Raw genomic sequence first — 23,070 nt, 5'->3', positions numbered from 1 at the left:
TACTGCTACGGAAACATCTATTGTGATTGCCTGCCCTTCTATTGTCAAATGTCATTGTCGTAATAATACCTGGGAGGGTTCGCTGTGCTGCGATTATGAGTGCTGCTGCCGCCGCCGCCACCAAATAGCGCGTGCGAAGAGCATCCTCGGGGGGAGGGTGACTTTTATGCAGCAGTTAGTGGTCGGCGCACTCTGCAGGGAAAAGTTCAGTATAAAAAGTGGAGCACAAACAGGAGAAAACGCAGGTGGAAATCAGGCTTTTGCTTCCAGTTTTTGCTTGTTTCTTTCACTCATTCAATCAGAGAAGAAATAAAAAGGCCTCCTTCGGTGGAGGGAAGTTGCTCATTTTCACACACATAACTCACCTCAGAACTTGTGGTTGGTTGTAACGCCTGCATAACTTCAACTTTTCTTATCCTTGATCTTTCTCTGGAGCTTCCACTAACTCCTATTCTGCTGCTCTCCTGGTCTGGTGTCTTTTTTGTTTTTGTTGTTGTCCCTGGCCTCAGAGATTTTCATGGAGCTTCTGCATCACCATGTACAGTTTGATTTGTTTTTCAGCAGCTGTAGGTAGTTCAATTTCCTGCACTGCATTGTGGGGCAATTTTGTCCACCAACAGACTCAAAACAGCGTCTAATCATCTTTTTATCGTCTCAATTTTTGTCACACCCGTTCTCTGCTTCGAATTAGCATGTGCTATGGTGCCATAGGAAATTGTTGAAAAGCTGTTATTTGCTTAAGTGCAGTGCGACACATGAAAAAGGCAAATCGTACAGGAACTGTATGCAAAGAGGAAGAGCAGCATGCAGAAACCAGCTCCCAGAAGCTTTTTGTAAACAATATCCTCCAGGATGCTATATGTCAAACATTAGCATGCAGAAGAAGTGACGAGTGCACAGAGAGATTCTGCTGTTTGGGTGCTGGGATGTGTCATCCCGAGTTAAGGGTATGTCAGCTACGAGGGTGGCTTCCTGCTTCCCCATCTCCCTCCACTGCACCAAACGCATCCATAACTCCATTCTACTTTTCTTTTCCTGCTAACTCTGAATCTCTGGTTTTCTTTGCTCCAGACGTTCCTCTTCGTCTCTCTGGTTAGCTGTTTACAGATCGATCCTGCCGCCCGTTTAGCTAATTGTCAGCGATTGTGAGTTGTGTGTAATTTATCCCCAGGCGCTATCCATCAGCCATTCGATCGTATTGATGTGCAGAAGTCTCCTCGTCTCGACATGTGTTTATCGCAGTGCCACGGAGAACACATGCAGCGAGAGGTTGATGGACGTTTGTCACTCTGACAAACACCGAATCCACATTTATCTTTAATGTCTATTAATGTTTTCCTTGTCAGTTTCTCATCGACTTCCTTTGTCTAAACTCACTAAAGTGCTCGTGTGGAGGCTGACAAACAAAAATCTTCACTCAAGGTTCATTCAGTCGATTGAAATCTTCATCTATCAATTATGCACCACAAACATAATGTGTGAAGACTTGAATGTAAAAACTGAGACCATAAATGTATCAGGAAAACATTTACAGCGCTAATAAGTCAGAGAAAAGGAGGGAGATTTTCCCATAGACTTCAACACAATCTGACTTCTTTTACCAACCAGTGGATATTTGGGCAGGCTATCACAGTCTGCCATCACAATATGGACAGAAGGCTTAAAGGAAAACTGATTATTGTCTTATTTATACTTCGATTTAAACTGGATGTACAGAAAATAATCAAATGTGCTCCATCGTTTGGTGATTCTACCATCAGCTATCAAACATTTCCTTGATTGTTGTTTGTTTTCAATTTAATAGTGATCATTTGTTGCTTTCCTCAATCAGTATCAATACAAATCAAAAATGAGATGGTTTTTTTTATTATTAACTTAATAACTGAACAGATCTTTAATCAAAACGAAGTCAGTAGCTCTGGTGTATTTCAGATGTATGACAAAGAGCTGATGCGGCTCACCTCTTTTGACACTCAGGGCTTTTAGAAATCTGAAATTGTTCCAACAAATCATTGTGTGCAATGAACAGCAGGCCCAGAACTCATTTTCTGATGGAGGTGAATTACTGAGAAAGAAAGAAAAGAAAAGAAGAAAGTCGAGAGAGAGAAAAAAGGACGCACACACCTGCACACAAAACGAGAGACGCTGACTGACAACACAACCTCGGCTCTCAGATCTGAGAGTCCAAGTCTCTGACAACAGCGATGGGAGCGCCGGGTGACAGGCCCGATCCATTTGGCGCCGGCAAAGCCACAAACACAAGCTGTCTAAAGGGAGTAAGCTCGACTTCAATCAGCTAAGAGGTGATAAAACATAATTAATTCAATCACCCACTCAACCTCGCTCTGTCCTGGGAGAGAAAAGGGAGAGAGAGAAAAAAGAAGATGCATTCACACAAACTAGTTAATGGAAAGCTGTATTCACGGCTTCTTTCAAAGAAGTCTGCACTCCTTTTTCTCTTTTCATCCCCAACTCAGGATTAATCTTCCACCTGATTCTGTGTGATGTCACGTGGCGGCACGTGTGTCGTTAAAAACACTCGCCATTTCCTGAGGACGAACTTTTCAAAGAAACAGAGACGCAACATTTTCATACCTCTTTGCACTTTTTTTTTTTCTTTCAGTCATTAACTGCTAGACCTGACAGGTGAGATGCCATCGAACAAGCGAGCGAGCTCACACACTCACGCATCGACAGAGTGCCATTAGCTCAGCTCAGCGCCTTCACACCGTCAGAGGGGCCATTAATGTCTCCGTCCGTCAGTATCAAGTGCACCGCGATCACGCCACCACGCCTCAGAAACAGAGAGGGAGGAGCAGGCTGGGAGGGGGGAGGCAGGGTTAGCTTCAGATTTCTTGTCGGCTGGTGTGAAATAAATGAGTTGTTTGCGAAGATCACAATGGCCTGAAGGGAGACGTGGAAGGGATCAAAGCGGTGTGTGATTTGTGATCTTTGGAGTGGGGGGGTGTAAAATGAACAGGAGAGCGGCTGTACATTTCCATATGTCCCTGAGAACGGGGGGGGCAGAATCCACGTCCCCCGAGGCGCTCGTCTCCCATCAGCTCAAGGTGTGTGTGAGGAATGACAACAATAGCCGTCGAAGGCAGAGTCGCGTTTCAGCATGATTCCTGCCGGCTGTAATACAAGGCCGCTACATCCTGTTTCCCATGACAACCGAGCTTTGTGCTCCAGGGGCTGCTGGGTAAGACCGCGGAGGCTTTGTCCTCTCCGGTGTTACCTGACCGCCGAACAGTTTCTGCCAGAAATGATGCAGGAAAACAACAAGGCAAACCAGCTACAGCTACTGTTTTTTCCGCCCTCAGACTCTAATCGTATTACACTGGCATTATGTCCTTTAACATTAAAGTCAATTTGGCCTTTTACAGGTTTTTATCTTGCAGCTGCTGTATCAGTTCCTCTTGATCCGTCCCTAAAGCTGCACTAACCAATAAGTAATGGGGAAATGACTTTGTGTAATGTAAAAGAAGAGCTTTGCAGCAGATAAACTTGCAGTTAAATTGGCTTTCACTAACTCCGCAGCCCATTTTCGCCGTCTACTTTACATTATCTGCATCTCATGGCCTCATAACTTTCAGAAAACTTGCAGTAAAACTTTAATAAAACTTTGAAAGGTAATGACAAGAACATCCAGCGGCTAAAGAGCCGGTTTTCTGCAGAGTTCTTCAGAGACCGGCGCTAAACAAAGGAGTTAATCACAGACCTGCATTCATTAGCTGCCCACAAACGGGACTAAATGTTTAAATAGCCTGTTCGCCATTTTTTAATGATCTCAAGCCAAAACAACAAGTACAATCCAAAAAGTAACCTCATGTGACTTTTTTTTTTTTTTAATTAATGATGGAAATGTGAAAAGGAGCTTTAATTAAGTTTAAAGTGTCAACAAAAAAAGACCAAATTGTCAAAATACAGTACCACATGCATGAACGTTGTCATGCTACACAAACTTGACAACAGCAGGATGATCATTTTGGCCCATTTTTGATCCATTTGGAAAAATAAAACTTTTTGCAAACACAATAGTTGAAGCCTGTTTGCACCAATTTGCTCACAGCTGTTGACAGTTGAGCTTTTTTACGCCAATAAAAAGTGTGCAACTGCTTTAAAACTGCTCTCAATTTGTATTCATAAGATTATTTTCACTCATGGTTGAAGAACTTATGGGCAAACAAAACAGTTCCGTGCAGATAAATGAAAAACAAAACATAAAAATTCTAGTTTAGTTTAATCGGTTGTGATTTTATGTCACAGAGATAAAAACCCAAGTTTGTTTAACGTTTGTGCGACTGAAATAATACATAAACAGATTTTCAATGGCTTTGCTCTCCACCTGATGACGGATTATCATATCATGGTGCAATGTAGCATAGCCGCCATGCAGGACACTGCATTATAATCTCATTATAAACGAATCATTCAGTTTGCATTGAGTCTTTTTATCTTGTTTTCCAAAATCCGGGTCAGAACCGTCTGCCTCGGCGGTGATGTATTGAATACAAAGTTGTTGAAGATTTACTACGAACTTATCGATACAAAAGAAAAAAAGAAAAATCACTTTAAATTCATTTAGAGGTAATTAAAATGATGATATGGGTGTTTTCTAAAGCAGAGATGTGAATTATTTTCCATTTTTTGTGCACCAGCGATGTCGCCCATCATGAAAGAACTAAAAGACCAAGAAAGGGGGGGTAGCATAATAGTTTAGACGGACGCACAATGAGACGGTAAGTGAGGGGAAGCACAGAAAGGTTTCTGTCTCAATGTGGGTAATTATATTTTTACCTTTCTCTGGCAGTCGCACAGCCTTAATGCTTGTAATTAATTTCATTATTTTTGGCCCTGGCTGTTGAGAGCAGATTAGTTCTCTCTGAGTTGTGGGGATAAACACACGGTAATTGCTTATTACTCTCAGAGCCAGCGTTAGATTATACAAAAGCCAACGAATTAGAAAATATCCAAACACCTTTAGCTAAAATTTGTCTGTTTTATCCTGTGAGCTGTGGATCAGCCCTGAACAGCCTTCTGACCCCTGCTGCTTGTCTTTCTGGCTATTACTTATTTATTGCAAGACTGTTTGCTATTAAGACCTTCAAAATAAAGCTTTTAATGGCCAGTGAGAAGCTTTTACATCTTCAAACTCACCCAAGTCCTTGAGTCCTTTGTTCACTTGTATGTTATTTTGTATTAATCAGATCAATCCCTCTTTTTTTTTTTTTTTTTTCCGTCTGCATCTGGAGCTCTTTTCTCGGGGAACCATTGAAGCCTTGCTCAAGGGGACGTCAGTAGCTGCGGCTTTATCATCAGAGGATTAACTAGATGGACTCATATCAGCAGCCTTCCGGCCACAGCATGGCTCCTCTGACTTCTGTTCCGTAATTAGCTCCTGTGTGAAGTTGGTTTAACCTGATGAGCGACACATTCACCTGATTCTTCAGAGATAAGATTTTTTTTCTCGTAACCAGTTCCTCTAATTAATTCTCGATGAAGCCTTTCTCATTACTGAAATCGGAGTAATCACTGAGCTGAAAAAGATTTGAAAATTTCCAAAGTGGCCAAGTCGCCCAAAAGTTTACTGAGCTAATGTATGAAGTAGGGACATTTTCCCATATACTTCAACACAATGCTCGTTAGGGGTGCAGGTTTAAGGCTACAGAAGTTTCTGTCCTCTTTTATTGACAGTCTACTGTTGAAATCTTTCTTTAACAGCTTTGTTTTTTATTGTGTCATAAACACACTGACGTTAGAATTTAACTGCTGCTCCTTGTTGTCACGCAGCACATCCTGAGCGGTGATACGTCCAGAGCAGCCAGCTCACGCCTCTCATGTGCACTAATGTCACCTAATAGACTCGTTTGTGGCGAAACAGCCGATAACAAAGAACCGAGCATGTCGCCCCCCCCCACAGATGTGGTGATGCATTATGACCCTCCGCTGTGTCTTTTAAAGGAACATCCTGTTATTGTTCCTCTACACGTGTCGACTGTCGCCCCTCCAACTGAGATGAGGTTACCTGCGCTCGAAGGCAGAAACACACTTATCCGTCACCGTCTGCCCAAGAAGCCGTTGTGAATGGATCACAGCTCTCCATAACAAGATCTGGGCACAGACGCCTTTGAGTTCCGTCAGGCATGTGGAGGACGGTCTGGAGAGGTGGAGAGGCAGACAATGACATCAGATGGGTCACCGTGGCAACGCCTCTGATGGCCCATCTGATCCGGATCGACCCACTTCTGCACCTTTTTTGTTTGGATCCTTTTTTCATCTTTCATTGCAGCTCGTCCGCTAACAAAGCTAATTAAGATAGCATTCAAACAGGACAGCTACACCCATTAAAAATTTGTTTTCCACTTTTAGCAGTTGCCGGCGACGCAGATTCGACAGGTCAGTGTCGGAGGCTTTGATACTCAGCTCTGGGCTTTCTGTCACCACGTCAGCACAACACAGGGGAAGAGTTTTTGCCTGCTGCCGATAGCAGCTAAACATCTTTTCAAGCAGCCTTCTACTTTCAGGCCACAAACGGGTCAAATGATGATGTTCCATGTGAAGGGCGACATCGTTCTACATTCATTTCTGTGACGATCCTTCAAAAGAGGAGAGGAGGGTGAACGTCGAGTAAACCTTGTGTTAAAATCTAATTTAAAAAATCCACACGCTCAGGTTTTTACTGTAGATACAAACAGAGCGCAGACTGCAGTCAGGGCTCAAAGCCTGACTAGATTTCTTCTGAAGGACTGGGGGAGCACTCCCAGGATGCAACAGCTTGGCCCTGCCACTAAAGGTAATGGGGTCAGACAGCTGCAGATTAGCTGTGGATCATCTCACTGGCGGCAGCAGGACAGAGCCCATACCTGTACCTGCCAGGCATAGCTGTACTCGCTGCAGAGACAGAGGTGGGGTGGGGGGTGGTACGTTCTTCCCTCCCCACTTCCCCAGGTACACTTCACGCCTGGCGGACTTCTCGGTGCGGCGCTCGCCTTACGTGATGGATGGCTGGTTTGTTTCATGCGAAGATGCATCGAGGCGGGTTGTTCACGCAGGCTTATCATCAACTGCAGCTCCCATATTCAGCCCCCCCCCCCATCCGTGCTTTTTGTTAGACGAGGATAACTGGCGGGGAGATGGGAGGTCAGGCCACTCATCTCACAGAGAACAGATCAGACTGAGAGCGCTGCCACTCCCGAAGGACCGTCGTACGAACAAGACAAATACAAGGCCTGTAATTAAAGATGTAACAAAAGCTCTGTCGATTGTTTCTCCTCACATCTCCGCCAGCACGTCGCCTTGCATTATGGCACAAAGCTCAGTCTGGCGTGCTCGATACACAGGCCTGGTTTATAAGGTTCAGCTGTCCTCATATCCACTTGGTTGAAAAAAAAAAAAAATCTTTTTGCCCCTCTGAGAGGGTAAACAACACTCAGGCTTTGGTGTTGTTCTTTTGTTCTTGAGCCTCTTAATATCAGCGATGGAAATAATCAGATCATTCAGAGCTCGTGCTGATTTATGCCACATGACTGAGCAGGTTGGAACTTGGGAGTCCCACTCAAGGACACTTTGAAAGCAGACGTACGCCAAGCACGTTTTGAGTTTTCACTCCAAACATTTCTCGGAGACGGAGCTGCTCCAGAGGTGGAAATAATTTCACTGATCTGGTGAAACCTCAGTGGGGCAGAGCCAGAGAACCGCGTGATGAGGTAACTCACAAAAGACTGCGGTCAAAATCTGATTTGTTAGGGAAATTTCCGGTTGATAAACGAACACTTTTAAAAGTCGCTTCCTCAGGTCTTACTTTTTCGGAGATTCTTTTGTGGATGTAGACATGAGGGATTTGCGCTAAGCCTTGATTTCCTCACCAACAACATCTACTGACAACAGTGGAACTTTTAAACTTTTAAAGGGTTCACGCTCAAAATATTCATCTGCCTTCATATAACTCTGAGTGTATAAATACAGTATAAATGTTATGACCTAACAGCGTTTTTATGTCTCGCTCTGGCTGTCTATTTTGGTCTTGGTCAAGATGTAATTGAGGGACTTTGTCAGTTGCTTTGACATATAAACTGAGAAAATGTAAGAAAAACAAATCTGAAGAGTAAAAAGGGCTGAGAAACATCAAGAGTTTCATCACCACCTACACCTGAAACTTTGTTTCTTTGTTCAACTTTCATTTCCAAACTTATCCTCAAGGAATAATTTCATTGTCAATCCAACCAAGATCTCGTTTTTCGACAACATCACGATGACGGGCAGCGAAAGCAAGCTTGTCTACATAGAGAAAGTGTAGAACATTTATGACGACAGTTATGGATTCTGACGGGCGGAAAAGGAGACTGCTGCTTTGAAGGACTTCTGTGAGGGTTACCCTGAGGTAACCTGAGGCTGTGGAGGTGTCCTATTATCCCGTTTTGTGCCAGAGGGGGGAACTCCAGTTTAATTTTCCCCGGATCAGTCCCAGAACTGTCACTTCTTCAAAAGCTCAACATTGGCTGTGATGGCAATTAATTCCAACTTGTTTTTATTTTACTTTCCTCGATACCAAAATATTTTCCCACATAGTTTTCGTCACGCTCGGTAAATTAGGTATTAAAATTCTCCTTTGCTCTCAGCGGCTGTCTATCCGGCGCACAAATGACTGTCTTTTAGAAATATCCGACGAAGGGATGTTTCCCAGCTGCCTCTGGATCCGTCAGCCCCAGAATTCCAATTCGCTGTGGGACTGAGCGTCACAGTAGAGTCATTAGAGCAGTCAGAGAGGGATGATTTCAGATCGGCCTGTCACCAACCCCAGCACAGCACGAAGGGAACATTATTATATCAGCTGGAAAAACAGGTGCCAGATTTTCCCCTAAATCAAGCAGCCACTTAAACCGACGTTCCCCTGCCTGCTTTCTCTCTCCATCTCTGTTTCCCTCCCATGCTCATGATTTGATAAGAGACGAGATAGAGCACTCATAGATCAATACATGTGATATTCTCAGCAATATTGGAATAAAAACAAACCATGGCTGTATGAAAATCACGAGAAATGTGATTTAAATGTGATTATAACTTGGCTTGGAAGCAATATGCAAACATATATCCAAAAATATTATAATAACAGAGCGGCTTTATTTCCTCACAGATGCGTCTGCATGAAATGAAAATGAACAAATAAAATCTGGGTCAGTGTGCGTTTTTAGTGTTTTCTTTTTTAGGCTTGGCTAGCTGCTGCAGACTGGCCTTAAAGTTAGAAACATTGCAGGTCCCAAGAGGATGAATCTTTATGACTTTTCCCTCCAGGACAGTTAATATTTGTAGTTTTGGCAGAGACATTCATGTTCCCCTGAGGATGACCAAACTATCTGTCCGGGTCGTTTACCTGCGAGCGTCACAGTCTGAATCCTGGCATAACCTGATCTGTGGAAACACACACACACACGTCGGAAAGTCACCAACGTGGCGGTCTCCAAAATAATCACTGTGTGCGCACAGAGGAGTCACGTTCTCTGGTAAAAGGGTTCAGCGTCCTCAGTCCAACGTTCTCTGACCCCCAGATTGTGCGTTTATAAGAATAAAGCTGGCAAAGCAAAGGTTTTGCAGATATAACACCTCCTGAGATGAACGGGGTCCTCTGAAGCTTTTAGTTGCCAGGTGACTGAGAAAAGCATTTGACCGAGCACGTTCTTACAGACTTTGGGAGTAAGAAACTCCAGGTGGAGGGAGGGGAGGAATCCTCGGCTGTCCTAATTGAGTATTGAGTTTTTTTCTTCCTCGCAGTCGACAAGTAGTTGGCCAAGATCGGGCAACAGCTTAATCTGCAGCGTTGCACAAGTTGGACTTCTCAGGCGATGATTAGAAGGGAACAAATAAAGCGTTGTCTCCTCCTGTTCGAGCTGCTGCTCCTCTCCTCCGTTTGGATCGCTCATGTTTCAGTTCCCAGAAAAAAAAAAGGTTTGTTCTGAAGGTGTTGGGTGGGGGGGTTTCTTTCTTTGATCACTGGATCACAAAGGAGACATTCATCCTGTATGTGCTTGTTTCTGGTTAGACGTGCCCCCCCTCCCACAAACACATACCAAAACTGTAATGGAGCACGCACGCTCCCCCTAATTGTTGCTCTATTGACTCTGGGAAAGGTGGGGGTGTAGGGAGATACAGACACAGCCAGAGATAGTGTGTCTGTTTGTTTAGCTTCATTTAGAAGACCAAAAAACAGTCTGATTAAAAAAAGAGAAAAACTTCCCACCTGAAGGAAAACGCTCCGGACTGGGATGTTGTTTTTCATTCAGAGGAACACGTTTTCCTTTCTACACTCATTTTCGTCGGCTACATGTAAATAATTCAGAGGGAATAACACAGCAGACAGAATGCATCCATAATGCAGGCACTTCATGTTCTGCGTGCGTTTCTGTTTGTTTCTTGCGTCAGTCACAATGTGTGCCCCCCCAATTTCTACTTCAAAAGTTGCTTGAGTCTTTCATGTCAGATCCAGCGAAACAGTCGGGGTCACAGGAACACGGTGCCAGGAAAAGGGTGTTATGGGGAATGACAGAACAGGGAGGGGTAGATATCAGGGCGAGGTTTGTGTTCCCGCTGCTCCGATGCCCCATGAGGCCCCCACATCTCCCCAGCTTTGTCAGCTCATCAAGGCCAAGTCCCGGCCGATCCCCGCCGGAATATGCATCAGACGACCCAGGGTGCCTTTTATCCCAAACTGAATGCCGCCTCTTGTCACAGCAGAGGCTCCGCAGCGTGCCGCACGTGGATGGCAAAGTTTAACACGGCGGAGCGAAAGTCAATACGTGGTGGAGGTATCATGGTGCAGGCACAGTGGGGGCGGGGGCTGTAAAGGTCAACAGGAAAATGGGATCTTGAAAGATGCAGCTTGTCTAAGACAAAGCAGGAAGCCAGATGATGCCAGGCAGCCAGTTAATGTCACGGTTCACTCTTTCGACCTGGTGCCAACTCTGAGGCCTCACTGTTACGGCCAAACATCTTACTTTTTGGCTTTTCCACCAATTACTGTAAAGGTTAAAGCTTCAGTTGTGAACTTGGCTTGTGTACACACCCCCCCTCGCCTTCTCTTCTGGTGCACCGTCTCTCTCCGACAAAGACACAATGGCTTCCTCATCTAATTTCCCTTTGTTTCGACCTGTAGCCAAAATCAGACATGAAAAGGCTTGACTGCGCACCCCAAAGACAAAGAAGAGCTCTTTGTACTCTGGCTTGTTCTGCTCCATGCCATTTTTAATCTCGGGCAGAAGGGAAGCAAGCTGCTCCTCTTATCTTAGATGACATGGAGGCTTTGCTCCCTCTCCGTTTCTCTCTCTTCTCATCTCGTTCTTCTGAAACCTAACCCTCTTTCATGCTCGCCCCTGGAGCTGGATGTGGCGGCAAAGTGATACATCGAATGAGACTGGCTGAATTTTGTGTAGGTCATTCCACATGAAGGCCGACGGACAACGAGAGAAGATGGCAAACAGGGTTTTACGTTTCTATAACTTAACTATAACTGTATGCCGCTGGATACACTGTGCGAATTAATATCTTATTTAACTTTCAATCTGAGAACGGCGGGTCATGATTGTTTGTTCAGCGATGGGGGGATTACTCCGCTTCTTCTGTTTCCAGGCTCTTGAGAACTTCGCCCATTACTCGCTTCAGTTAATGACACACCCGAGATGAAAGCTGCTGTTGTTATCAAGTTATGCTGATTCAGACCAAGCGAATCCTTCAGTTTACAAATTTGTCTTTTGTCAATTCGTTTAGTTTTTTTTTTTCAGGTGGAACCGTTTATGTTTATGATCTATTTTCCTCTAAATGTCATGTTGTACTTAAGAAGCCTATTTTTCTATAAACTTCAATCCAATCGGACTTTTTTCCACAACCACCATTAAGGCTTCACTTTTCTGACCAAGTGCTTGCGTCCATTTTCAGGCGCAGTCCGTGGTTGATTGATGGAAGCAGCTAATTGTTCAGACGACTCTACAATCATCAAATCCTCCGTTACTAATGAAACAGCCGTCGATGGTGACACTCGAGTGGCGGCCTTTTACAAAGCTTCCAGCTCTTGACTTTAACGGTAGGCGTGTTTGATCTGATCCGTGAAACCACCATGTCCCCATAACATCCTACTTATGACTGCAAAACCAAAGTCCGCCGACATCCAGAACAGAACTGTAACCAATCTATTTCTACGCCCAATGTAGGCCATTGTGAAGGGGGGGGGGGGGGGTTGGAGGATGGGGGGCCCACAGGGGCTTGTTTTCCAGGCGACAACCACTATAACGGACTGTATAAAAAGGCCCTTCCATAAGCCCTATAGGTTCAATTTGTTCTGCCAATTATTATCCGGGCTCTGCCGCAGTGAGGGAAGGTGTTGCTCAATGAGCCTGAATGCCACCATCTCCGTGGGCCCCACCCCAACAAAGAGGGAGCCCCCCCCCCTCTTTTTTTTCTGGTGGTCCACTCAAGCATTCCCTGACAGATTGGCTGGGGCGCTAACCAGTCAGGTCTTCAAAGAGACAAAGACAGTGGGGAGGGGAGGGGAGGGGAGAGAAGGGGGGGGGGGGGGGGGGGCGGTGGTGGTGAAGAAGAATGACCTGCCAAATGAGAAAGAAGACATATTGAAAGGGACATAGAGGGGGAAAGAAAAAAACATATTGAACCGATAGAGAAGTACAACCTTTTGACCATCTGGCTCGGCGGGTGACAACAGCCTTTATCTGTATTTTTAGAGCCGTACAACACACCAAATTACTCTGTCAGGAAGATTAAGGAGAGTCAAAGGGTTGTCGAGTGGAAAAAAAAAAGAGCAAAGTCGTCCCGGCGGAGAAATTCTAAACTTTTGCTAACTCATGTCTGCAGCTCCGTCACTTTATGTTGGACCTAAATACATTATGGAAGCAGCTCAGACCAACTAATGGAAAAAAATGCACAACAAGAGCAGCGGGCAGCAGCCTAGAACACTTTTTGTTTCTGTGTAATATATTCTCATTTCTGTTTGAACATGGTTGACTACATCTCCAATATGATTCCATTTTCCCAGTCCCTCCACTCCTGAGGACTCAACTCTGAAAACCTCCTTTTGGCACATTAATACCACAATTGCTTAAATGAAACACTTGCTATTTCCTCGGTCGGTGCTAAACAGGGATCAGATCTGTGTGACCATGACCAATCTTCTGCTGTGCTGGGTTTTTGTGTGTGTGTGTGTGTGTGAATTGGTGTGCACCTAATTTTGCAGCATCTTTTTGCCAATTTGGAAAACTAATTGCTTTGACTCTGAGCGGGCAAGCAGCAGAATATATCCCCATCAATCCCTCTACAGAATCTGGTTAAAATGCATTGGTGCAGGTGGGACGGTGGACTTTATTTTTATTTTATTTGTGTTTTCTACGTAGCTGGTCAGTGATCCGAGAACCCGGCAACCCCCTGGCAATCATCTCACACACACTCTCTCCATGCTAGTCACTTTATTCACTTGCAAATACACCCCCAAGCTGAAATGTGTTGCTTCTTTGCCCTGAAGCATGAGCGTTTCGCTCCACTGCTGCACCATCCACCCCCTCCTTCTCTCATTCCTACATCCCCCTTTTACCCCCCCACCTCTCCCACATCCCTCCACTGCTGCTGTTTCCCCATTCCCGAGGTCGTAGATTGCTGGATTACTCTGGAGCCGGGGGGGGGGGGGTTGTGGGGGCATCCCAGTGATTGTAAAGAGAGGGACACTTTCTTGGTCTCGTAGTCTGATTGGGTCCCCAGATAGCCAGGGAGGAGAGCATGCAGGCAACCACGAGAGGCAGAAGGCGGCGGTGACAGCGTGGAGGCAGCACAGGAAGACGTATATTTACATAGACAGAGAGAGAAGGGGGGAAACTTTAAAAAGAGGAACAAGAGCATGGACTCAAGGTGACTTTAGGGAAACTGATGCACTGCAGGCAGCAGCTTTCTCAACTTTTACAAGGGATATTTAGTAAGCGTGCAGCGGAGGGGCGGGGGAGAACAAAGAGATAAGAGGGGAAGAAAAAACGAGCATTTTTTTCACAGAGGAAGAGGAAGAGGAGTAGAGTTGAAAAGGAATCAGGTAAGGTGTTGAATTTTTTTTTTTCTCCTTGACTTTTCACCAGCCGTGAATGGTGAAGCTGATGTAAGGGTGACAGGGGACTGTAACGGAAACACCTCTGAGGTGGAGGGATGATGGGAGCACGCCATCGTTGCTGCACCTGCTCAGTGGGTCACACTTTTTTCTGTTAATTGGAACGACGTTTGCACAGACAGATACGTGTATCTAACGGAAGTAGGTCACAGCAAACATTTTGGAGAGTCTCGCCTCAGCCGAGGAGAGTGTTCGGTGGCGTGTTAAACTTTTAGCTGAATAGTAACTCAGTGTGGCTCCAATTCTCAGCACATCGGCACTGTCGCTACTTCAAACAAGTCCTGCTGAAGCAGAGGACTGCGTATTTGCCTTATGGACTTCTGTTTGGCATTCAGAACTGATTTCTAAGCCTCAGCCAAGGTTTCTGATGAGGACAGAATCTTTTATCTTCTTCTCTCTTTGCATCAAACCCATTAAGCTATCTCCTGTCTTGTAACCTTGGGCTGACAAATGAGAGAGTAGATTGGCGTGTGCACTCTTGCTGGGGCGGAAGGACTTTTTCTTGCTATTATCAGCGTCAGTGAGAGGCGATGAAGGATCCTCTGAAAGGTGAGCATCGTGCTCTAGCCTTAATTATTGATGGCGCCTTCGGTTTTGTGCAGGTGGCGTTCGTGGCTGAGAAGCTTTACATGACATTCCTGCCCAGGAGACAGTCTGAGGAGGCGGATTCTTCCATCTGCAGCCACGTGGTGGATGAAAGCGCAACGTTAAATTCTCCCTCTAAAACCTAAAATTCAAAAGAGATTACAAGTTCGATATGAATCTGAAAGGATCCCGTCTCCAAGTGGCTGCTGTTTCATTTGCAAAGGAATAACACTGATTGCCAACTTTTCCAGATGACGCTCACGCGTGGTGACATTTTTTCATACACCAGTGCCCGGCTTGAATGCCAGTTTGTGTGATTTAATTTCTCCATAAATGACAAGGTTCCTTTCACGGCTCCACCGAGCGATGGATGAACTAAATGTGCATCGGGGGGAGAGGGAGTCTAAAATAGGAGAAAGGATTAAAGGATCAGGGAGAAAAAACCTAAATGAGAGCAAGAGTCCAAAATAATAGATGAGCGTTAGATAGAATGGAGGAAACAGCTGAAGTGATTTTTAAAAACATCTGTTATTGTTGGGTGCAGAAACAGAAGGAGCAAACTCCTGAAGCTCCACCGGCACACAGAGAGCACGGGGAGAGACAATTAATTAAAGGCCCCGTACAGTAAACGAGCCACAGGGAGGGGGAGGCTCAGCTCGGCTCGGCTCGGCTCAGCGCTGCACACGGCTGCATGCACCCAGGCCCGGGGAGCTCCGTACAATTATAGAGCACGGCAGAGGCAGGTTCAAAGCCTGTCCCATGATAGCGTCTCTGTCCTGAGGGGGGCCAATGCTGGAGGAACCCGACGCTGCCGTTTGAAGCCTGCCATCCCTCCGTGTGAGCCAGCTGAGGAAACTGGGTCCTCGCTTCAGGCAGCAAGGGTATAGAGCTTTTCACTTTAGAGAGCAGACCTGGTAATTTTATTCAGTCCATATTCACATGCACAAAAGCCGAGGTGGGGGGATGCAGACTGCAGGGAGGGTGGCTCCATTAGAAGTTAGTTAATAAGGTGTGAATAAGTAAATAAACTTTGGCATGCTGAAATAAAAATAAATTAGTGCTTCGGTTAGGAATGCAGCTCGACCCCGGGAAGTGAAATTTGATTCAGCAGCTGTGTTTAAGAATAAACTTTTACACATTTTCACTGGAGCGCCCACAGAGACAAACTTTCTCATGCTGGGGTGCAGATATAACATGCCACCATGTAGAACTAACAGGTCCAAAAAGTCATTCGTTCCGGCTGCCATAGGCCCTCTAAGTGAATTTCTGTAGAGCTGCTTATTTGATGTTAAATTGTTGTTACGCTGTTTGTATTCTGCTGGCTGTAAACTAACGAACCCTTCAGGGGAAAATCAAGTAGCTTTGACCTTGACCCAGAGCTTTGGCATCGAAAGAGGCTTCGCCCGGCTGGGAGATAAACAGAGCCTTCGCCGTGGCATCAGTCTGCACCGTGCAAAATCAATTGTGGTTAACAAATTGGCCGTGACGTCTTGTCGTGCCCGCTTCTTCACGGGTCCACCCAGGTTTTTAAAAGGACCCTTCTCCACAGTGTGGGAGGCCTCCTTTTAGAGCCGAGGTGAGACACAGCCACTGTGAAATTAACACTTAATAATGCTCCACCTAGCACTTAAACACGGGGCCAACCCTCAGACCTCGCTGCGGAAAACAGTTTCTGATAAATGTGAGTGGAATTAACGCTTGTTTTGTTTATAAATCTTTATAGAACTCTAATGAAGAGCCTTTTCTGAGCATTTGGGCCATCTGAGTGAAACTCTTTGATTGAAACTTTACTTCTGTGTGTTTATCCGTCCATTCTCATCCTCCATCTTTGTTGGAGACATCCAGAGTCATGTCTCTCCATCAGATGCTCCTATTGGCTCCAGTGGGTGATGTCACAGCCAATCAGAGTGTCTGTGCATCAGTCCTGTATGTTTATTGTGTTGACAGAATAAAGACAATCAGATATTTAGAGCTGATTTTTCATCATTAATGAGCAGAACTCCTGATCAGATACAGACAGAAACTTCAGATCTGTAAGGACTCAGATCTAAGGAACCAAAACACACAAATTCAGAGATAAACTTTATTCAGTCCGAGAAAACAAGCAGGGGACAGGAACCAGACAAGGCTGGAAAGCTAGGTGAACACACTCGACAATCTGGGCCAGTATATAAGGATTGGCTGATGAGCATAACGGGAGCCAGCTGAGGAAACTCAGCTGACAGGGCAGACAGGTGTGGCAGGAGAGCAGAACCCTGAGCCCAAACACATGAGAGGAACTTTTCCTTGGTTCCTCTGCTTTTTCGATCGAACCATTCAAAGTCTGTTTTAGTTTTTTCATGTTTCTTCCATTACAGAGAACAAAGACTCACCGGAGTCAGGTGACATTTTTAAAAATCACACCTTTATTAGGAAACCTCAAATTTTTTTATCTGTAAACAACAAATTCATTGTTTGATAGAACAGAAAAGCCGTATCGTGTGATGATTCAAACTTCCAAAGACGGTACAACTCCATCGAAAAGACGTCTGTTTGGGCTTCAGGGCTTGTTGGTCTGAACGGGTGGAGTCAGCTCAGTGGTCAGTCACTTTTCCATCTCTGTCCTGTCAGAGTGGTTTGTTGTAGTCTGTGGTTGATAGCAGTTAACGGAGCAGCAGGTGGACTCGCAGTAACATGATATAATGACATGGCCCATCATTTTGTCGCGCCAGCTGCTCCCCGTGACAGCCTCTGCCGTCACTCACTGTCTCAGCGAGCACCTTTTTCCTTTTCCCGGTTTTCTTTGATTTTCAAAACAAACAGAAAAAAACAGATGTTGTTTTCCTCACTTCGTCTCAGAGATAACAACTTCAAATTGGAGATATTTTCTCTTTGGATACATAAAAAGAAAGATTTTCACAGAGGAAGAAGAGCATCTCATCTTGGTGGGAAAATACCTCCCAGGCCTTAAGTCTGCCAAAGCTTTCTCATATGATTGCGCCTCCACCGCCCTCCGCTTCGCCGCGCCGTCCTTTCTGTGGCAAACGCCAGCTGCTGTTTCTTTCTTAAACAAGTGGGATGCCATAAGATTAGCAGAAGAGAGACGTGTGAAATGTTTGGCCGGCACAATTACGTAGCATGTCACTTCATTAGGCACGACAAAGTGGAGCAAAATGCTCGAGTTCAAGCCGTGACCTTTGGAGGGGAGGACCTGAGTGTGGGTGGGGGGGTGGGGGGAGGAGGAAGGGAGGCTTGTGAGCAAAGAACAGGGAGCTAATTTTACTTCATAATGGCAAACAGGCGGCTTGAAAAGACAGAAAAGACGGCGGGGGCAGCCAGGTCAAGTGTCAGCCGTTCCTGCCAAGCGGCCGTCGTAAGGCTTCGTCTCTGAGGAAGCACACACACACACACACACTCTCTCTCTGGCCCAGCCTCCTGCTGACAATGCAGCCACGCCCCCCCTCCACCCTCCACCCTCCACCCTTGCCTGCCTTTTGTGCCTCTTCAACAATGATTAACTGAGTTTGGTGATTCAGAGAGTCTGCAGCAGCACAAAGCGCTCTCTCTTACAAAACATAATGGAGTCAAACAGTCTCTCTTTCTTCCGCTGCAGTTATTTTTTTCCTCCATCAGCCTCAAACTTTCCAAAGTCACCCCCACCCCACCCCCCATGTTAACAGCCTCTTTGCTTCTCTCTTTCCCCTCCCTCCCTTTCTGCTTCTTGTCAGCCTTTTGACCATAAATCTGCCTATTTTAATGCAGAGGAGCAGCTAAATGCTGCCATCCTCCGAATACACAGAACCAAAATCCAGGTGGAGAGAGGCAGCGAAGTGCCACGAGCTGTGTGCGAAAAGGTATTGATTATATCTAATCAATGCATACCCTTAAAAACCATCTCCTGCAAGAAATTGGCAGATTCGACCTGGCTGATGTGAAAGGATTCAACCATGTTCAAATGCAAAAAAAAAAAAACCAAGGTGGAGGGAGGAGAGAGTATTTAGAGGCATGAAATCCAACATCATGGCTCAAAACCTGAAGTACGGAGAAAAAGAAAGACACTACGCTTGTAATGAGCGCTGTGTGCCGCTGAGAGGAACTTGCAGAACATGGTGTGAGTAAAGCTGAGCAGGGGTGTTAACAGAAACAATAAAGCCTCAGAACATCACACCCCCGGGCCTTTTACAGGAGCTGTGAAGGAGATCACCTCTCCTCATGACAGGAAGAGGAGGAAGGAGGGAAGGTTAGACGATAGAGTGTGCTTACACAGTTACACACCTTTGTTTTGTTTTTTCCTGAGGCTGGTGGGAGAAATGTGATTGTCCTGAGCAGCAGAGGAATGAGCTGAAGTTGGTGGCATCATTTCGGTTTTCCCCTCCAGGCTGCAAAAAAAAAAAAGTAGCTTTAGTTATGTTTCTGAAACTGTCGAATTCAACAAAGAAAAAAAAAAAGGTGACTCCAGGAGATAGTGACACAAAACTATGTTGGGAAAACAACTTTGTGTTTCTGTGCGTTAAGTACGGGTTATCTTAGTTTAGCACAAAGGAAGAGAGGAAGCAAAATCTCTGCTTCATCAGTTTTCCTGCTGAAAGTGTCCAAAATAGGACATAAAACTGAGACTCATCTGTCCCTTCTTCCTTTTTTCTCTTGCAGGGTGCCACCAGCAGCCAGAAAAAAGGAAACCAGGAAACAGCTATCCTCGCCGTGCAGACAAAGGAAAATCTTTTCAAATAGTCCTCTGTGCTTCACAATGGGAACCAGATTGCACTTTCCAGCAGTTGCTGGCGCCTTTCTCCCTGTGGCCCTCTGCGTTTTGACCCTTCTGCCTCACAGCCTTCTGGGTAAGCCTGCAGAGGAGGCCAACGCCGGCCACTCCGCTCCGCTCCAGAGGGTGAAACGAGGCTGGGTGTGGAATCAGTTCTTCGTCCTGGAGGAGTACACTGGACTGGAACCTCTGTATATTGGAAAGGTCAGTGTTTACTTTATCTGCCGCTGCATGAATGTGTACGCACACGCGTGGAAGGCAGAACCTGGGGAAATGCTAAGCCTGTAGTTTTCTGGATCTGGGAAAGGAGCAACTTTTTCTGCATGACCTTTCCACCTGCCGCGCTTGATGGCCGGGCCGCCTCGGTGTAGGTGTTTCAAACTGTGCAAACCTAAGTCCTGGAGGGACACTCAGCAGCCTGGAGGTCAGCTGCTGAGCAACACAGACGACTCGAAGCAGGAAGAAGCTGCAACAACCGCAACAACCATAAACAGAAGAAGAAACCCAATTTAATCCCCCGATACCTGGCGTTCATGCTAGGACACCCCCCCTCAGCCCACTTTGAACCAGAGCCAGACAGCAGTGATTGAGTTAATTGACCTGAACCGAGACTCCACTCATGCGGTTTCATTGCACAGAAGTGGAGGCCACATCTGTAACACAGCGGACACGCTCCGCAGAGAGCCGTCGACAGATGCTCACCAAGCAGCACTTTGATCGCTGAGATGATGAAGTGAATTGAACATTTGATCAATAGTTGAAGGGCCTGCGGTCGTCGGCCAGCGGATGTACACAACAGATCCTGCAAACTGAAACCAAAACTGCCATCACATTTTTTTTAGTTGTGCACAGTTTTTAGAAAGATCAAATTTACCTTCTTTTCAATCTGCATCCTCATCAAGATTTAAATTAAAGTGAAGATGATCCATCAAAATCATCATTGGAGTAGGAATTTCTGCCTTAGATGAGCATTAGCATTAGCTGCTTATTATTTTCCACAATTCAATTTCAACTAGCTTGCTGTGGCTAACTGACAGCTAACAGCTAGCAGATATCTAACTGATATAATAACTCCATACTTGTCCTGTTGAGCCCAAACAAATCAATATTTTAATTACCTCGATCAAGCTCTCTGACTGAGCGGTAGCATTTCCCATCAGTCTGTGAAACTCTAATATTAGCAACTATAAGTGTACCAATAATGGCAGATTTGAGTGCAATGATTATTTTACTAATAATGAGTCATTTTATGAACCCCAGCTGTTGTCAGTCAGTGTGAGTAGTTAATTAGTCTGGCTTTATAGCTGTGCTGTCGACTTCAAGAGCGAGAAAATGTTTAAAAAAAAAAACGTGACGTGCCAGATGGTTTGTTGAACGGAACCATCTGGGAAAACATCATTGGAAACTGTAAAAAGGCGGGTTCTTTTATAATAAATTATAAATTAATAATCTCAAAACTTGGCAGGTGATTGGATGAATCAGCTGACACACAGGAGTACACAACAAGCTCACAGATATCGGATCAGCTATCGTCTGTCCTTTAAAGGACGCTGATCGGTTCAGGTCCGGCTCCTAGTTGGCCCAAATGCTCATTTTGTTCTTCTCACATTTACGTTAGGTTCTGTAGCCGAGTCCGGCCTGTACAGATAAGGACTGTCAGATAGCACATCTGGACCAGATGCTGAGGAGAGCAGCCCAGATGTGGAGGTGATGGTACCAGCAGATTTATATATTAGAGCTGAAGTTTCATTCATGAACAAAAAGGGAGCCTTGATATTCTAACTCCTCAGAATATCTACACTCTGAGAAAAGTAATTAAAGTAACTAAAGTTCACATTAAATCTATAATTTTAGAAATCTAAATATTTTGTATTGTATTTTGTCTGTCTTTCTTGGAACCTTTTAGTGCTAAAAGTTGTGATTGCAGATTAGTCTTTCTCCCTCTGTACTGAAATACATGCAGACTTGCAGATCCTTCTTTAGATGCCAGATCTCTATATGTGGCGCTTTTGCTTCCATTGACTTCACTCGTCCTCTGAAAGTTTGAGTCAGGAATGATGCAAAACCACCGAATTAGTTTTCTGGAATAATTCCACCACCATCACTCTGGAACTCCAAGGAAAAGTCAGACAGAAGAGTAGAGGAAGCTGAAAAAGCTGCAGTAAAAAAAAAAAGTGCATCTAGTTATGTGATATGAAAAGTTCTTTATGGAGGCTGTAGCATATTCACTCCTTCTTCTTTCCCATTTAGCATCTCTGCACTGATTCTTTTCAAGCCACCCTCCCTAATTTTTCCTGAGCTGAATGAAGTGATGCTGATAGGCCGGGCTTCTACCTGGAGAGCCACTCAAGGCAGAAAGGCATTGTAGAGTATGACAAAGCAGGAGGAAGATGTAATTGAGCCTCCCCTCCTTCAGTTTTTTTTTTTTTTTGCATGCTTTGCTTCCACTCTGTTGAGAAACTTAGTATTCAGAGCCGTCAGGATGCTCGAGTATTTGGGCTTTAGGCCGGGGCTGAGACGGAGCAGGTAATTGATAGCCTGAGTGTCAGACTCCTTCCTTTCACGGGCTTGGCTGGAAAGGAGGGATCAGCGCCGGAGACGGCGAGGCATCGGCCCTGAGATATATCACCCCGCCACGCAGGGCTGAGGCCCACAATGGGGTCTTGATTAAAAATCTATTCTGGGCCAAGCCGGGCCGCACTACACTTTACAGGAGGAGGAGGGAGTTCAGGTTCGGCGCGTTGTCCAAGGAGATAGCGAGAGCTGTATTGTCTGCTGCTGGGGGATGATGTGGTGTCGTGAGGAGTGCTGCGGAACGATCACCAGAATTACAACAAGAGCTGCAGCTCCAAACTCTGAACGCTTCAACAGCCTCACCACGGTCACTCCACTTAGCCGAAACGGCCAAAAGCCAGTTCCTCTAAAGGAGGGGACGCCTGTTGATTATATTCCAGACGGACATCAATGGGTGCATTTAATTGCGCTCTGCCAGTGTGATGGCAGTAAGCACTCACTGAAAAGAGACCTTTTTAAGTACAAAGCAAGGAGTGATTGCACATCAACAGGCTGGCATTTGCACTTACAGGCCACAGAAGACTTCTGATTGCACTGCAGGGCCAGTGGCAACAAACGGCCCGTACGTTGTGATTAGAGACCCGCTCACAGCTACAGAATACACTGAGCGCCGTCCCCCAGAGGTCTGAAGTTAATTCACCCGCTGCTCCAATTAGGGGGGGAATATGTTGACAATCTTATCACTTATATGTACATTTATAGACTGTGAGTGTTGTGGTTTTTTCTTTTTTCTCATTTTAATGAAACCAGCACACTGAATTTAAAATGAACCAAGTGAAGGAAATAGTTTGAACCTTTTTCTGCTTTAAATTTTCTTGATATCAAACAAAAGAGCCTCAAAGGGTGCACAGAGAGACAATCCAAAAAGCTAAAGATAGCAGCTGGAATCACATAATGCTTCAACAAATAACTTAAATAATCAGGATATATATATTCTGTTCTCTACTAAGCTTCATTTTTTGCTTCTTGTTGTCTCCCTCTGTTGTGGCTTTAAGTGAAACACATGTTCAGTTGGACTGAC

General features: G+C 45.2%; 1 protein-coding gene and 1 long non-coding RNA gene across 2 annotated transcripts in view; one reads left to right on the top strand and one right to left on the bottom strand.

The window, feature by feature from the left end:
- The window catches only part of LOC115061016 (cadherin-20-like), a 57,109-nt gene that overhangs the window by 18,533 nt on the left and 15,506 nt on the right, over positions 1-23,070 (top strand). The window contains exon 2 of the mRNA XM_029529228.1: positions 19,364-19,679. Coding sequence (XP_029385088.1) covers positions 19,461-19,679 — 219 coding nt within the window. The 5' untranslated portion in view covers positions 19,364-19,460. The remainder of the gene's footprint in view (positions 1-19,363; positions 19,680-23,070) is intronic.
- The window catches only part of LOC115061017 (uncharacterized), a 34,915-nt gene continuing 29,073 nt past the window's right edge, over positions 17,229-23,070 (bottom strand). Inside the window, exons 2-3 of the long non-coding RNA XR_003842309.1 lie at positions 18,989-19,092; positions 17,229-17,514 (exon numbers count right to left, since the gene is read on the bottom strand). This is a non-coding gene — a long non-coding RNA (uncharacterized LOC115061017). The remainder of the gene's footprint in view (positions 17,515-18,988; positions 19,093-23,070) is intronic.

Source organism: Echeneis naucrates, chromosome 20 (assembly GCF_900963305.1).
Source record: "Echeneis naucrates chromosome 20, fEcheNa1.1, whole genome shotgun sequence".
In the NCBI taxonomy this organism is placed as follows: Eukaryota; Metazoa; Chordata; class Actinopteri; order Carangiformes; family Echeneidae; genus Echeneis; species Echeneis naucrates.
Note: the sequence above shows the minus strand (reverse complement) of the source record. Positions and strands in the feature narration are given on the sequence as shown.